This window comes from Telopea speciosissima, chromosome 5 (assembly GCF_018873765.1).
Source record: "Telopea speciosissima isolate NSW1024214 ecotype Mountain lineage chromosome 5, Tspe_v1, whole genome shotgun sequence".
Lineage (NCBI taxonomy): Eukaryota > Viridiplantae > Streptophyta > Magnoliopsida > Proteales > Proteaceae > Telopea > Telopea speciosissima.
The window spans coordinates 14,745,833-14,762,406 of NC_057920.1; the positions used below are offsets into that span (position 1 = coordinate 14,745,833).

The 16,574-nt window shown below is 41.6% G+C and overlaps 2 protein-coding genes across 2 annotated transcripts; both read left to right on the forward strand.

Moving 5' to 3' along the window:
* The first annotated feature begins 888 nt into the window (after positions 1-888).
* LOC122661452 (tubulin beta chain-like) lies at positions 889-5,277 on the forward strand. Its single transcript, XM_043856838.1, has 3 exons — positions 889-1,418; positions 4,048-4,317; positions 4,412-5,277. The coding sequence occupies exons 1-3, from the start codon at positions 1,022-1,024 to the stop codon at positions 5,092-5,094; spliced, it is 1,350 nt and encodes a 449-aa protein (XP_043712773.1). The 5' UTR covers positions 889-1,021; the 3' UTR covers positions 5,095-5,277.
* A 10,047-nt stretch (positions 5,278-15,324) lies between these two features.
* LOC122662812 (transcription factor MYB1-like) lies at positions 15,325-16,256 on the forward strand. The gene is made up of 2 exons (XM_043858526.1): positions 15,325-15,460; positions 15,565-16,256. The coding sequence occupies exons 1-2, from the start codon at positions 15,325-15,327 to the stop codon at positions 16,254-16,256; spliced, it is 828 nt and encodes a 275-aa protein (XP_043714461.1).
* The last annotated feature ends 318 nt before the right edge of the window (positions 16,257-16,574 follow it).

Below are 16,574 nucleotides of genomic sequence, written 5' to 3' on the forward strand. Positions count from 1 at the left end.
AAAACCAGGGGCCCAAAATAGTAAAACAAAAGGGTACAAATATCTTGCAGGCAAAATCATCCAATACAGAATCAGGCATGTATCGGTATCTGCCTCTAGTGATATGGATATAGATAAAGATATGGCCAATCCGATACCAATTCTTTAAACCATGCTCTACATCTATGCCGAAACTAAAATGGAACATTCTTACTTGAGCATTCCTGCTTTTGCATCGCTTTAGATAACCGTTCAGGAAATTAGATCGGTTGAACCGACCAATTTGAATCTAGTCAATTCCAATTCCGATTTATCATTTTAAACCAATTTTAGGTAGGGCAGTAAATGGATAACCGAAAATCCGAATTCGATATGCATCCGTATCCGTTTAGGGACATCCGTATTCGTTTTGAGATATCCGGAAAAAAATCCGAATCCAAATACTTAATTATAAAAAATTAAGTAAATAACGATCTTTGGGGTTTTTGAGGATTTAACAAGTTCTAGAATATGAGGAAAAGAGAATCATGATCTAACACTATGGATTGAGAGTGAATTGTATCCACTAGGGTAAGGTTCGAGTTACACAAGGCAGATGTGTAAACGAATGGCCGAAAATCCAAATTCGATCCGCATTCGAATCCATCCGAATCCATTTAGAGGTATTCGTATTCGACCAGAAAATATCCGAATCCAATTACATCCGATCCGTATCCGAGCCAAATCCTGTTTACAAGCCTAATTTTAGGTAAATTTAAAGCGGGATTCAGGTCGATTCTTGGCGATTCGGATCTGAGTCGGTCTCGTAAACCGTGCAATACAAAAAATGTCCCGTTCGCTGTATTATTGCCGAAACTCATCGTTTGTCTCTCCGCACCGCCTATTTATAACCTGCCAACTGTTTTCGGAATTGCGTGAAAGCAAAAGGTCGGAAGAACCCTCCGGGTGCCGGCCTCACTATAACCTAATCCGGAGCCAAAGCTCTAGGTGAAAATCCAGAGCCAAACCAAGATTCCTCAAGAGTGAAGAAAATCGAGAGATCATGAGAGAAATCCTTCACGTTCAAGGTGGACAATGTGGAAACCAGATCGGAGCCAAGTTCTGGGAAGTCATTTGCGACGAACATGGCGTCGATCCAACGGGGAGATTCAGTGGCGGAATGTCCGATCTGCAACTCGAGAGGATCAATGTCTACTACAATGAGGCTTCTGGTGGACGATACGTTCCTAGGGCTGTTCTTATGGATCTGGAGCCTGGCACGATGGATAGCATCAGATCTGGACCATATGGTCAGATCTTCCGCCCTGATAATTTCGTCTTCGGACAATCCGGTGCTGGAAATAATTGGGCCAAGGGTCACTACACTGAAGGAGCCGAGTTGATCGATTCTGTTCTTGATGTCGTTCGTAAAGAGGCTGAAAATTGTGATTGTTTGCAAGGTAAAGGCTGGCTTAATTATCATTCTCATATGGTTTATTTAAGTGACGTTTCGTGGTTTTGTTTTAATTCTTTCTTCTGTAAATGAACTCTGTGTTAGACAAGACGATCACCTTTCAATTTTGCATTTTTTTTAATCTTACGGAGCCTCTGGTCTACATTTACCATCTATTCAAAGTTTGGAGTGTGATATGAGATCTGCTAGTGTACATTTTGATTTTTTGCATGGAAATATTGGAATTTAGACGATTGACCTCGATTCCGATATTTATATTTTAGCAGTTTCTACAATTTCACATATGATGAGACTTCTCAATCTTTATGAGAGTGTCAATTCTGTGTCATTATGTATTTATTCTTCATGATTTGCTTAGATCTGATTTTGAATCTAAGTAGGAGAGTAATTCTTGTAATGGTTGATACAAATTTTCGAGGAGGTCATGTCATTTGGTTGATTCTTTCCGATAATAACTTTGATATTTCACAATGACAGGATACGGTGTTTTGATACCAGGGATGAGACTTGTCAGCTTTCTATTTTGAATGACGGTATATGAGTTCTGATTGAAGGCTGAGACTAATGTGATTTCTGTTTCGGTCTCATTTCCTTTCCTTGTTTTCCACATGAATGTGAAGTCCTCTTGTTGCAAATTAAAAAACATAATGTGATTCTGTCTGAAATTGTTGGATCCTTGATTCATAATATTCTGCAGTCTTGTTTTAATTTCTTAGTATTTCTATTAGATTTCCAATTTTTTGCTCCTTGAACATCTGGATCTGATATTAAGAATCATTACGTCCTGTCTTTTCTCTTCTCTTCCTCTGTTTTGATTTCTGAATATCTCTTTTTGTGCTTCTAGTTCTCCTAATGCCTTTCATTGTATCTTCCTTTAGTATTACAGCCGATTGTCTTATCATGTTATTGTATTCTCATCTAAGTCTTTTTTCGTTTTTGTTTAAATTTTCGTATCATAGAACAATGCTAGGCTGACACCATGCAAGTAATCTCTGAGTACAATATCCCAACTTTTCAAGTAGCTTCTTGTCTTACATTGATCTTTGGTCCTTTTTAAGATGATGATTGACCCAACATCATTGAGCACCAAAAAAAACCCAACATCATTCATGGAGTATTATATGATAATGCAATGTTACTTATAGGTTGCCATGCCTAAGAACCTTTTTTTTTTAACAGATTTTGCTGGGCTAGTCACTCAGTTGTAAAATGCATGAATATTTTCAAGATATCGTTGAGGCTCACTACTACTAGCAAGGCCTCTCTCTCGCTCTCTCTGACTCTGTCTGTGTGTGTTATGAGATCCCTAGCAAAGAGTCATTCCACTGTACTTTTGTATTGATAGAATTTATAGATAAATAACTTCAATGATGTGTTATTCTGATGGTAAACCAGAAGCGTACTATCTTACAGCACCAACATCTTTGGGTCTGTTTGATAACGTTTATAAAAACTGTTTTTTGTCACAAAAACATGTTTGACAATACCTTTGTTTTGAAATTTTTGCTTTTGATAACAAATACTAGTGTTTTTTATAAAACAAAAAAAAAGGTTTCAACCGAGTTTTATTATTTTTGCACTACAGTTCCAAGTAATGGAATTTTTCCCTTGGAAATAGAAGGATAATTATGTTGTTTTACTTTAAAGAATAAAACCACCCCTGACCTTTTCTATATCTCTCCCCAAACCTCTCATATGTCACATTGACCACATCTCTCTCCCATCTTCAATCTTCATTTCTCTTCCCTCTCTTTTCCTATCTCTCTTATCTGTCCCCGATATCCTCTCTCTCCCTCTGCTTCAAGCCATGGCTGGCCATTTTGAGCACGCACGTATTATGGTTCAGGTTCTAACATCCCAGCCCAAAATCGGACTGGGGGGTTGGGCTTGAACTAGGGATAAAATGATTTTCAAGCTGGGTTGGGTTTTCAAAACCTGGGATTGGTTTTCAATTTTAGGTGGCTTTAATGTTTTTTGATGGTAACAAAAAGAGATAAAATGGTTTTTCTGTTTCTGAAGGAAAACAGGGAAAATGTTATCAAATGACCCCATTTTTTTCCAGCAATTTGCATTTTTAGTAGGAAAACTAGGGTAAAGGAAGCCATCATTACAGAGAAAGGTGGGCAGGTTGGACAATGTCTACTGAAAGATTAAAAATCAAAAAATTATATAATAGAACTTTTAAAGGTATATTTTTATCAAGACCATTAATCAATTGATACAGTCCTATGATGCATGGTAAAGAATCGGACCAGATAAAACTAATGTGACTAGAACACTTGTGGTCCAGATCTTATAAAAGTCATTTCTTTTAGGGGGAGTAGGAGACCAAGCAGAAACTGGTTAAAGACAAAATGAACAGTTTATGTCCAAAAATTGGGCTCAATGAAGCATTCAGTGGACTCCCAATTTGTTACTGTTTGGAGAATATGAAGGCCTTGTGCAAAAGTCCTGTTTTGAGTATTTCGTCCCAGTGGTCTGTTTGTTGGTTTGACCATAAACTTTAGGTATTTACAAAGTTTTATTGCTTCATTCAGAGTGGTATTTAAGAAAAAGTATTTGTTTAGTACTGCTGGTTTGCTGATCTCACTCCATTTCTGTCTTCTTATGTCCAGGTTTTCAGGTATGTCACTCCCTTGGAGGAGGCACAGGTTCTGGGATGGGGACCCTCCTGATATCAAAGATGAGGGAGGAGTACCCGGATAGGATGATGCTTACATTCTCGGTCTTCCCCTCTCCAAAGGTCTCTGATACAGTTGTGGAGCCCTACAATGCCACCCTGTCTGTGCATCAATTGGTGGAGAATGCAGATGAGTGCATGGTCCTAGATAATGAAGCACTCTATGACATCTGCTTTAGGACCCTGAAGCTCAGCACTCCAAGCTGTGAGTTTCGTGTCATCAGTTGCTTTTCTGAACAGCAACACACAAAAATTGACTTCCACACTTAATGGCCTTGATTTTACTTTCTTGTTTGCAGTTGGAGACCTGAACCACTTGATTTCAGCAACCATGAGTGGTGTGACATGCTGTCTGAGGTTCCCAGGTCAGTTGAACTCAGACTTGAGGAAACTGGCGGTGAACCTTATTCCATTCCCGCGCCTGCACTTCTTCATGGTGGGGTTTTCTCCACTCACCTCCCGTGGATCACAGCACTACATCTCGCTCACTGTACCTGAGCTGACCCAGCAAATGTGGGATTCAAAGAACATGATGTGTGCAGCAGACCCCCGACATGGACGTTACCTGACTGCCTCAGCCATGTTCAGGGGAAAGATGAGCACCAAGGAAGTTGATGAGCAGATGATTAATGTGCAGAACAAGAACTCATCGTATTTCGTGGAGTGGATCCCCAACAATGTGAAGTCGAGTGTTTGTGACATTCCCCCAACAGGGCTAAAGATGGCGTCAACTTTTATTGGGAACTCAACTTCAATTCAGGAGATGTTCAGGAGGGTGAGTGAGCAATTCACTGCGATGTTCCGGCGCAAGGCTTTCTTGCACTGGTACACTGGGGAAGGAATGGATGAGATGGAGTTCACAGAGGCTGAGAGCAACATGAATGATTTGGTGTCAGAATACCAACAGTACCAGGATGCCACTGTTGAGGAGGACGAGGAAGGTGAATATGAGGAGGGACTCGAAGATAACTACGAGGGCTGAATGGGATGATGGTAGCAACTATTTTGAAATTGGAATCAGTTCTTTCATATGATGGGCTTCCCTACCCATCAGTGTGGAAGGTGCTTATTCTTTTCCATTGTTCCTTTTCTTCTTGTGCTACTGCTATTTTTCTGCTCTCATATGACAACATAGTGTGCTACATTTTTAAGCTGGCTTTGAATATTTTTAAACCGTCTTTAAATAAGGAATTGTTAGGCTCTCTTTGGTATGATTTACATTTCTATTTATTAATTGTATTTCTATTTTTCCAGGTATTTGGTATGATTTTTGTTCCTTATTCCTGTTTAATTAAATTAAAAGTCATAAATAGTTGAGTTGCTCTTTATGATTTATGATCACAAAATCAATTATTTTGATTTATGCACAAAACCATCAATGAGCACTAGACTCCTTCCCCTCAAGTCGAGGGACATTGCAGTCATTTATTCTTAAAAGAAAAATATCAATCCCCAATTCCCATCTTTAAATTCTTCCACGCAGAATTTTCTTCTTCCCTCTCCCTCCCCTCAAACTGCCATAACCAGGTCCCCCGCTTCCTGACCCTTGCCGACCCCCACTCCTACTTTGGTGATTGCAGCCACCACCACCACTAGAGCCTTAACCATTGTCAGGTCCTACCACCAAGTCTAGAACCATGACCAAAATCAACACAAGGAGAAGAAGCTATATCGATCAATGAGTTGCATGATCAAAGATCGAGAACGAAGAAGTTGTGGCCTGATGCAAGGATCCATAGATGTCTTCCCCTTTCTGGGGAGAGACATAACTCCAAAGAGAAAGCCTTCATTTTGTTCGAAGGTTAGGGTATGTGTCAGGTGATTGACTGGGAAGGTGTTAAGCATCCAGTGTGAAACCGGTCTTCCTAAATTGCAAGCTTTTATAGTATATTATTTACAAATATAAAAGGTGAGAATATATGTATAATTTTACCTGTGTTTGCATTAATGTGATTTTTTTTTTTGCTAAAGGTCAGCAAAATTGTATTAAAATGAAATAATAGTGGTACAAAGAATGGTTGAAAGGGTCCTTAAAGAGTAACCAACGATCCAAAGGATCCTGGCAATCTTACAAAGAAAGCATTACTAAAATCTGTAGTTTGGTCGCCCAGAAGCTTCCCAGTTAACAGAATTAGCAATAAGACTTGGTGCAGTATTCCAAATAGATGTTGTCTTTCTTTCGGCTGCCAAGTTTGTAAGAGCTTTAGCTGTCGAGTTTGCTTCTCTGAAGCAGTGTGTAACCCGCCATTGGATGGAGTCCAAGAAAGACTTGGCTGACCAATTCCTGCATGAGATACCATGGGAATGTCAAAGAGAATGGTCGCAACTGCTGCTTGTGAATCACTCTCGATCCATAGGTTCTCCGGCTTCATCATGCTGGCATGTCTGACGCCAGCGAGAAAAGCTTTCATCTCAGCCATATAATTTGTGCCTATCCCAAGGAAAGCCGCAAAGCAGCTCTTCACAGCTCCATAATGGTCTCTAAACACACCTCCTGCCCTCGTAGCTCCTGGGTTTCCTAAAGAGGACCCATCAATATTCAGTTTCAACCAGCCGAGAGGGGGGTGTCTCCATCTTACTTCAGAAATGATCTTAGGGGGGGGGGGCCTAGAGATCGCAACATTAAGAGCTCTTGCCAAGGAAAGATACTGGACCGACCGAATAATGGTTCCTTTACCTCTAGTGCAATCAGCCATCTCAGCAAAGCAAGCTCTTGCAACTTGAGTGGGAGTTCTCTGCAGGTTATCATAGCGCCACCTATTGCGTTCCAACCAAATATGCTTACAGCTAATAAGGAGCAAAACACGCCAGGCATGCGGCAAAGGAACCACCTTGGTCTTTCTTCGCCACCACGAAAAAAGCCTTTCAATAGAGGGGAATCCGCTCCAAGTCTGATTAAACCCATACAGGATCTCTCTCCATACCTGTGCTGAAAAACCACACTCCAAGAAAACGTGATGGCTTGAATCACTAGCTGCAAGGCAGAGATCACATCGAGATACTACAGGAACTGCTTTGCGTCGCACATTGTGATCAGTTGGAAGGGCATCGGGCACTACACACCAGCCAAATACAGAGGTTCTAGGGAGGAGGTCTCGATCCCAGAGCGTTGAAGTCCAACCCGGCCGAGTCGCCTTGACACTTATGGATTCCCAGGCAAATTTGACGGTGAAGTTTCCAGAGCTGGTGTGCGCCCAAAAACGCCAAGCTTGTTTGCATTAATGTGATTATCCCAGTCAAAATCCTTTAAAAAGTTCCATTCGGGCGACCCTTGATGGCTGTTGACTAACCCAATCATTTTATAGCATTCCATTAAAGCATTCATCAGAATTCATTTTTAGTCCTGTTGTTCAAGGATGTACAGACATCCAGTAGAGCCGAATTCCATCCGGTATGGTCATTTGATTATCTAATGGGATCTTGTGGGAAATCCAGCAGCATAAGGACGTTTTAGGGTTGGATACTTTTGGATGGACCGGAATGATATATAATATATAAATTATGGGAAAATGTTCTCTGCACTGGGGTTGCAGGCTGTGCCTAGACACATGGGGATGGGTGAAATGACGGTCCTGCCCCCTTGAATAGGTGAAATGATGGCCAGACCCCCATGTGTGTAATCCAGTGTGCTGCGGTGCAGAGAACATCCATCCATATATTATACATATGTCTTGAACAACCAGACTATAAAAGTTGTAGATGACAGAATTTCTAGAGATGACCATAATGGTAAATAAAGTTGTAATGCACATTACCTTGAACCCAGGCTATTTTCCTAGATAGCAGTTTCCCATGCTTCCCCATCTGCAGGTAACCAAGCAACCACGCATCATTTGCTCCCGAAAATTTTTGTAGAGTACTTGCAGTGAAATTTACTGTGCTTATTAGTTGATACTGAATAGGGTTCTCTTTCCTTCCTTTCATAGTATTGTATTGAAAGAATCAGTCTGTAAGCGGCAGAATTTGTTGATGGTGGGTGATCGCGGGAGATAGGGTTTCTCCGACTCGCCAGTGCCGACTTTGTCGACATCTTTCTCTCGAAATAGGGTTTCAACGCCGTTGCCTTATAGAACCAGAGAACCGCCCTAAGAGGATTTCGATTTGGCACCTCTGATCAATTTGATCGTTGCAGGGGTGAATTTCAAGGGTGAATGTTTCAAGCTTCTCAATGATTGAAGCATAATTTGATTTCAGCAACACTTGAAGAGTGTGTTCCGTCGTTGTGCGTTTTAAGGTTTCTCCGCTGTTGTGCGTGTTAGGTTTTTCCGCTGTTGTGCGTCTTAGGATTTCTCCACCTTAGTGCGTGTAATTCATACTTCTCTTCTCTTTCTCTACTCCTTTCGTCATGATCCTTGGAACTGCCACCAGTGACGATGTTGATGACGCCGACGACGATGACGACAAACTTGCTTGGATCAGCACCCCCTTCCGCCCTACTTCAACGCCCTCTATGCCCGCCTCCATTCTGCCTTGATCCACCACCCTCTGTGCCCACACCCCTTTCGCTCTACGCCACCGCCCTCCACGCCTGCTTTGGTTCTCCGTCCTCTGCACCCGACCCCCTTTTGCCCTACTTACCATGGCTGTCACCGCCAAAACACCTCCCCTGAAGCTCCCCGTTGTGCCCTATCTAGCCTCAGCTCTGTGGTTGGTTATGGTTTTTAGTCATTGTATTGAGGGGCTCCCAAACAAGGGGGGTTTTTCTTTTTTCTTTGTTTGTGTGTTTGTTGGTGATGTCGACCCAGGTGCTGGTGGCATCGAAACTATCATCGGCTCTGAAGCTCCAGTAGTCGTTCAGCCTTCACCATCCCTCCCCTGTCGCCAGACGAAGCTCCACTCGTCGATCCAGCAGATCCTTGTAGATCTGTTCGGAAGTAGGTTGTGGCAATGCTTTTGGTGGTCTTCTTGTTGTCGGTCGAAGCTCCACTCGTCGATCCAGCAGACCTTTGTCAATCTGGCAAGTCTGTTTGAAAGTAGGTTATGGCAGTGTATCGGCACGCGTGGGCAGTTTGGCGATGGACTGTTCGGCACATATGGGGCTCCCACTATTGGCACGCATGTGTATGCGCTTAATTTTATCTACATCCTTCTTAGTAGCGGGGTCCGGGGAAAGAATAGGAAAAGAGATTTCACTATATTTCTGACCAGGAACGGGACCTGTCACAAGAATATTTTTTTTAGTAGGTCGCATTTATATACATAAAAATTATAGAGGAACAACTTTTGAAAAAATGCAAATGGATTTCTTTGGAGTAATAAGACTATTCCAATTACGATACTCGTAGAGAAAGATTCGCAATAAATGCAAAGAAGGGGCATCTTGTACCCAGATGCGAAGGGCTTGCACTAAGATTTCCGGATGAATGAAACTTGAGTTATTTATTAGTTCTTATCAATGATTGAAGAAATGAAAGGGATTACAAAGTCTTAAATGAAATGAGTGGACTGGATTGAATCAACGGTATATAGATCCAAAACAATAGATAGTATGGTGGCTAACGCGCCGCGCTAGCAGCAAGAAAAGCCTTACCCAGGGTGGTCGTAGATCAGCGGCTTGCACGCCTTACTCAACCAAGCAACTCCAGAGCGCGCTAGCGCGCCAGAACAACAAAGACAAGGCTTTTGTGCCCAATTATTAGTAAGCTGATCTACGAGCACCGTTGCGCGTTAGTGATTTACGACCAACCTTTTCTTGCTGCTGATCTAAGACCACTCTCCCCCAGTGGTCGAGTTGATTTACCGCTGGCGCTCCTATTGAGTTTTGGTTTGGAGTGAGCCGGTTCAATAAATCTTTCCCGTCTGATCTCAGGATCAAATCTTCAGTCTTTATCCCAAAGCTCCGTTCAGTAATATCCCGCCCGCGTCCTTCCATTTTTCCAATTAGGGCAAGGAGTGTTAAGGGTTCTTCCATCTATGGTTTGGCTTCGAAAGGCGCTCGAGTATAAGGACCTTTCATCAGTCGCCACCTGCTTCCCTCAGAGCTATGCTCTGAGCGCCAGTCATTCAACTAACTTGGTATCGCGCCTAGGAAAATCATTTCGATAGAAGAACGCGCGAAGGAGGCCGCTGATATCTTGGCTGATCTTCGCACCAATTCTCGAAACAACGCATTCTTCCAAGAAATCTGGAAGAGGATTTGATTGCATATTTTTTTTCCGGTATGCCGCTCCGCAAGCAAGGAGCGAATGAACATCAATCTTCATATCAACATATGAATATCCTTCACCCATTAACACGTTCGACTCAATATGCCCAATGTGAGATCGGTCACTCGCTTACTAGCTCATTACGCTCCACTCCTTCACCATGCAACATGCCCATATTTGAGTCCATTGAACCAACGATTCTCTCTTCTTAACCGACTTGACATTGTGAATTGCAATATTTGGAAACGTAATTTTTTGCAACTCAAGGTCCGGTGGAATGATGAGAACAGCAGACACCGACGGTTACTCACCGAAATTGCGAAGGGACGGTGCAGTACACAAAATGGTGGCTATAGTTTTTTATCTAAGGAAGTTGTTGTGACCCATCCCCTAGTCTGGATGACCCAGTCAATGGCATATGAGACCGGGTCAATTTTCGCTCTTTGGTTTTGGATACTGTATATCCATACCTTATGTTTATCATGCTCCCTATCTGTTCTATGTCTCTTGTTTTCCTTTGTTTGGCGTTGGGCGCGCATGAATGAATAGCCCTATTTCTACCCAAAAAAAAATGCACATCACCTTGACAGGCATAGCCAACTTCAATCATTCAGATGCTAGTCCAAAAAGAAATATGTATATACAGTAAAAAAGAAAAGTGTATATAGATATAAGGAAAAATGACGTTGTTTGGTCACGTGGTTCCTGTGCTTAGACACATGAGTGTGCAAAATTATGGCCCAATTCTTTCTGAAATAAAAAAAAAAAAATCTCATCTGTGTTAAAATGCCTCTACAAGCATTCTTACTGGCCCCCACGCAATGATCTCTTGCCCATAGATATATTATCATAGTAATCATCGACCTACAATTCTAAGGAATGCCAGAATACGCAATGAGAAAAGAAAGAAAAATGGGGGAGGGAAATGCAAAGTGTAGCCAAGTAGTCATCGACTTATCATACATGGATGTTGTAAAAGAAATGCAAATATTTTCGGTGTAATGTACTTGGGGAAGTTTTCCTTCACCACGGTAAAGGTAGTCACAATCTTAGCTTCATTAATATCTGAACTCCCTATAAACGGGGTGGATTTTCTTATTAATTATTTTGGACAGTAGGGGAGGTACACGTAAATATCCAAAACTTATGGGTGAATCTATAATTAAGCCTTACCTCAGGGGAGGTAGGCATAAATTACCCTTACATTTATGCCATGAACTCATCCATTCTAGTGACATACAATGTTACAAACCATATAAACAGAATGTCCAGTCCTATCCCTAGTCGACCTATAATAAACCCCGTGAAACAATCTTATAAGCCCGCAATTGAATTCATACAATATTATAAATTAAATTTCAAATTCGCCTTTGATGGACATACTCCAAAAATGGCAAGATGGCACATCTCTTCGATAGGCCACCAGTGAAAGGGAATTATTTTTTTCCCAACTATTGCTTTGGAAAAAAGAGGGGAAAATGCACTTTTACTGCACTAAAAAAGAAGTGTTTTTCCTTGTGGACTCTGTTTCTCTTAATCCATGTCAAGAGAGAATCCCTTCATCCACCATATAGACCTTCTTATTGGACTGGAGAAGGGTATTTCGTATCTCCAATTAGGACGAGAGTGAATAATAACATTTACTCTTCCTAGAGTTAAATCATAATATCAAATCACCATTGCTTCTCCTTTTTGGGGCTAATGAGAGCATTGTTTCAATGCACAGTATCTGATTGGGTATTGATCACCTTTAAAACCGTTTTGATACGAATATTGTATCAGCACATATCGATAGTATCGAACAAGTTTACCTCTGGTTTTTCTTAAAAATGTTTTTTTTTTAAATTATTATTTTACCCCTTGTCTATACCATTTTATCGATACGATATCAGCCAGGTATTGATATCGGTCACTTCAAAATCGTTCAGTATCTGCCATATCGAGCGATCCGATACCAATACCTCAAACCATGGGTGGGAAGGGGTGGGTTGTTACCAAAGTCGAATGAATTTATAACTCATCCTCCAAAGGACATGAACTTCTGAATAAAGGGACAAAATCATTTGGGTGACAGTTGTCCCACAGCCCATACACAGCGCGACCCACTCTCTTCTAGATTATGGGCCGGCCCATTTTCCTGTCTTTGAGTAAATTTCACAGAAACCTGAGGAGTGAGCTTTATCTGCACGCAAGGTCTCAAATAATAGTAGTTTAAACACGTAGGGTACATACATAATACTCCCACTCTCTCACCCGTTAACAGTCCAGAGTTAGGTTTTTGTTATAAAGATCTGCACGGTCTCAAATTTTAAGAATCCTTTTTTCTCACTCTTCCCTATTCTTTAAGGAATAATTATCACCTCCAATTCGCGGGCACCTTTAATTCCTTCAATTCCTCTAATAGAGGGAGTGGATCCCACCTTGGGCAGTGTTTTCAAGCAAGGGGTAAGATGATCACTTTCGCTTTAAGAAACCTTTTTTTCTTGCCATAGTTGTGTGGATGCAGCTTGCCTATTTAGTACAAAATTGGCAAAAAGTCATCTCAAAATTAAGGGCAGTGGTTGCCATTGTTTGGTGGATGCACGTATCTTGCCCAGTTCAGTACAAAAAAAATAGGACATAAATAAATTAGATGGATAAGGATCATCTCTTCATGACCTCTAAAAGTGGGACCAATGGTTGCTATTATAGATCTTAATTTCTCACCATTTTTTTGTTATTTAAAGGTTCTCCCGCAATAGTTTGGTGGAAATAGCTTGCTTATTTTACCTAAATTGTCCCAAATAGAGCCAAGATCCTTAGGATAGTTCTTAATTTACCATTCTAAGCCCCTATGTGAAATTTTGTTCAAATCTGGCATTTTTTTATGAAAATAACTAATTTGTCTCCCGTATTTTTTTCTCAATATTCAAACCGCTTGAGACAAAACTCTTTATTTAGTCTCACATGACTATTTCAAACATACATGTAAAATTTCGTTCAAATCCTACATTATTTGGTATTTTTTTTAAGTGCAAAATGATTGTTTTGCCATCGGCATTTTTCTCGATATCCAGACCTCTCGATTTGGCCCTAAACCTTTTCAGGTGACCTTTTTTGTGCTGGGGGGTCTTGTCCCCGGGTTGCTTGAGGTGTTGCCTATTACTTGTATGTATCTTTTAAATTTTTTTTTTCTTCTTTGTAATAAATTGATATGATCTATCCAAAAACAGAAACAAAAAAAAAAAAACTTATTGGAGGGTTCTTGGGTAATTTAGGGCAATCCTTGGAGGGTGTTACCTATTTGCAAAATCTAAGTTTCACTGTCTCTGGTACTGTTGTGTGTTATCCTTCTTTGTTTTCCATTAAAAAAAGTTGTGTTATCTTTACAGGCTTTTTTAACCTTGTAATCTTTTCTCTCTTATCCTTGGGTTTGTTCTCACTTCTCAGTACTCCATGGTACCATGATCATTGGCCTCTCTATTCTATTTAGTTTATGTAGTTTTTGTTGTTTGTGACCAACTGGTCCATCCACATGAATGTGAGAGAGAGAGAGAGAGAGAGAGAGAGAGCACCAGCCATTCAACCTCACGTGGGAAAGGCAGTTAGATAGGGTTAACCTAAAAAAGAAATAAGAATGGTGGATGAATGTGATGGTTTGATTTCACGATGCTGGTATATATAATTGGGTCGTTCCTGCTTCGTGGGCCCTGAGAGTGATGCTGAAGTGTAAGAACCCAACTGGAGCTTTCAAGGGAAAAATAATTATATTATGCATGTACAACCACATCAATCATATATATCTTCATGACTTGTAAGTGTTAGATTATTGTGAAGGAATATTTCTCAACGCTCTAAGTAATCCTCTGCTGTGGCTTGCCCGTGCGGCCAGCGTGCAGTCTCACATAGGCAAGGTGCTCTGGCAGTAGGTAGGCGATCATTTTTGCCCCTACCTGTGTGAGGCGGCACACCAGCCGTACGGCTAGCAGAGGATCCAAATTGGTAGTTACTAGTTAGTCCTCACACCCAAACAATTTGGATCCTCTATGGTCGACGTGCGGCCTCACACAGGCAGGGTGTGGATTCCACCTGGGTAGTGGGTGGGCGGTCATTTCGGCCCTATGTGAGGCCGCACGCTAACCGCTCAACTGCTCGGTAGAGGATCCAAATTGATTGGGTGTGAGAACTAACTACCAATTTGGATCCTCTGCTACCGCTGGCCGTGCAACCTCATATAGGCAGGGGAAAAATGACCGTCCTACCCACTGTCCGAGCATCCTGCCCAGGTGGGATAGGGTAGTCGTTTTGCCCCTGCCTGTGTGAGGCTGCACGTCGGCCGCTCGGGCAGCGACAACAGAGGTTTACTTAAGAGCGTTGAAAAATATTCCCACACCCAAATGGTCACGACGACGAGGAAAATTATCTCCTCTAGTTCTCTACTCGGCCCAGTTCACTAATGCCTCAAATAAAGGGGGGTGGACCCCACCTAGGTAGAGTGTTCGGGCAGGGGTAGGGTGGTCATTGTGCCCCCCGGTATTAGAGGCACTGGGGAACTGGGTCGGGCAGGGAACTAGAGGGGACAAAGATCCCGACCACGACTCCCGCGAGTCGAGAAGCTCGAGTTCCTTGGATCTTTATCTCCTCCAGTTCCTTGCCCAACCCAATTCCCCCAGTGCCTATAATACAGGGGGCGCAATGACCACCCTACCCCTGCCTGAAAACTCTACCTGGGTGGGGTCCACCCCCTGTATTACTGGTATTGGGGAACTGGGCCGGGTAGGGAACTGGAGGAGATAATTTTTTCGAGTTCCTTAATGGGTCTATTGTAATTTTGAAAGTACACAGCCCTGTCACCTAAGGGCAAAGTTGACATTTAATATATTTTTCCTTCTCCTTTTAAAGTATCAACTGTTTTATAGTTTTAATGGGTCACTGGTGGCAGCCACGAAGCCAGAGGCATACAATATTAAATTTTGTACAAATTATAAGGGACACTACTTCCAACTCATGAGTCCTGACTATAAGAATGGCTCCCCCACTAGACATCCACATATGTGAAGCACAATCAGAGAGAGAGAGAGAAAGAGATGGGTAGAAGGCCATGCTGTTCCAAGGAGGAAGGCTTAAACCGAGGAGCTTGGACTACCCCTGAAGACAAAATCCTAGCAAGTTACATTAAAACTCATGGCGAAGGGAAATGGAGAAACCTTCCAAAGAGAGCAGGTGTGAATAAGCTGGCAACACTACCTTCTTCTTTTTCTTTCTTCAATATAACCACCCATGTGAGTTCAATTGAGTCTTGTATGTTTTCAATCTCAAATATGCAGGTCTCAAGAGATGTGGAAAGAGCTGTAGGCTTCGCTGGTTGAACTATTTGAGACCAGGAATCAAGAGAGGAAACATATCCCATGAAGAAGAAGATCTCATCATTAGGCTTCATAAGCTTTTGGGGAACAAGTGGTCCCTTATAGCTGGAAGGCTTCCAGGGCGGACAGATAATGAAATAAAGAACTATTGGAACACTAATTTATCAAAGAAGGTGAAAGGCTACCAACCCAAGGTTTCAACTCAAAAGCATTTGAACCACTCTGAAGAAGAGAAATTGAAGAAGCAGCAGGAGACGAAAATGGTAATGGACCCACGTGTTGTTCGGACCAAGGCTTCAAGGTTCAACCGGGTTTTTCTCACTCCACAACCAACTAGTAATTACCAAGTTAATGAAAATAATAATGAAGCTACATTCTCAGAATCCGAACCCTCCAAGGACAAAACAGTGGAATTAGATCAAGTGGAAGAAGGGGATTCACTCAATCTTATGGTAGATCTCGATTGCTACTTCTCTGATGTTCTCAATTCAGATTTGTTTGAATTTGGTAATGGAAAAGATGGGGAGTCATTGCCATCTTGGGATCAACCGGTCCTGTGCCCTGAGGTCTGGACCGGAGGTCATAGTATCGAACCGGATTTCCAATCCATCAATTCTCTATTGGGTCAAGTAGAGAGTTGGTTAGACGAATAACTGAAATTGAACAAATTCTTTATTTTTTTTATTTGGTAAAGGAAATTGAACGTAGTACTTGCTAGTTAGATATATCCATATTACTTGATTGGATCTTTCTCGTTACGTAAAAAAGGGCTTTTGTGACATGTTCTTCTACTGATGATAATGTTGGGGGTCATATATGTGGTATAGTTCAGTCACATGTGAGTATTTCTTTTGAAAGCAAGTATCCTCTCTCCATTCATACCATCCATGGGGTGTGGGTCTAACATGTTAAAAGTGAATCTCGTATCCTATGAATTAGAATAATGACTGTCTACAACATGAAGAGTGAAT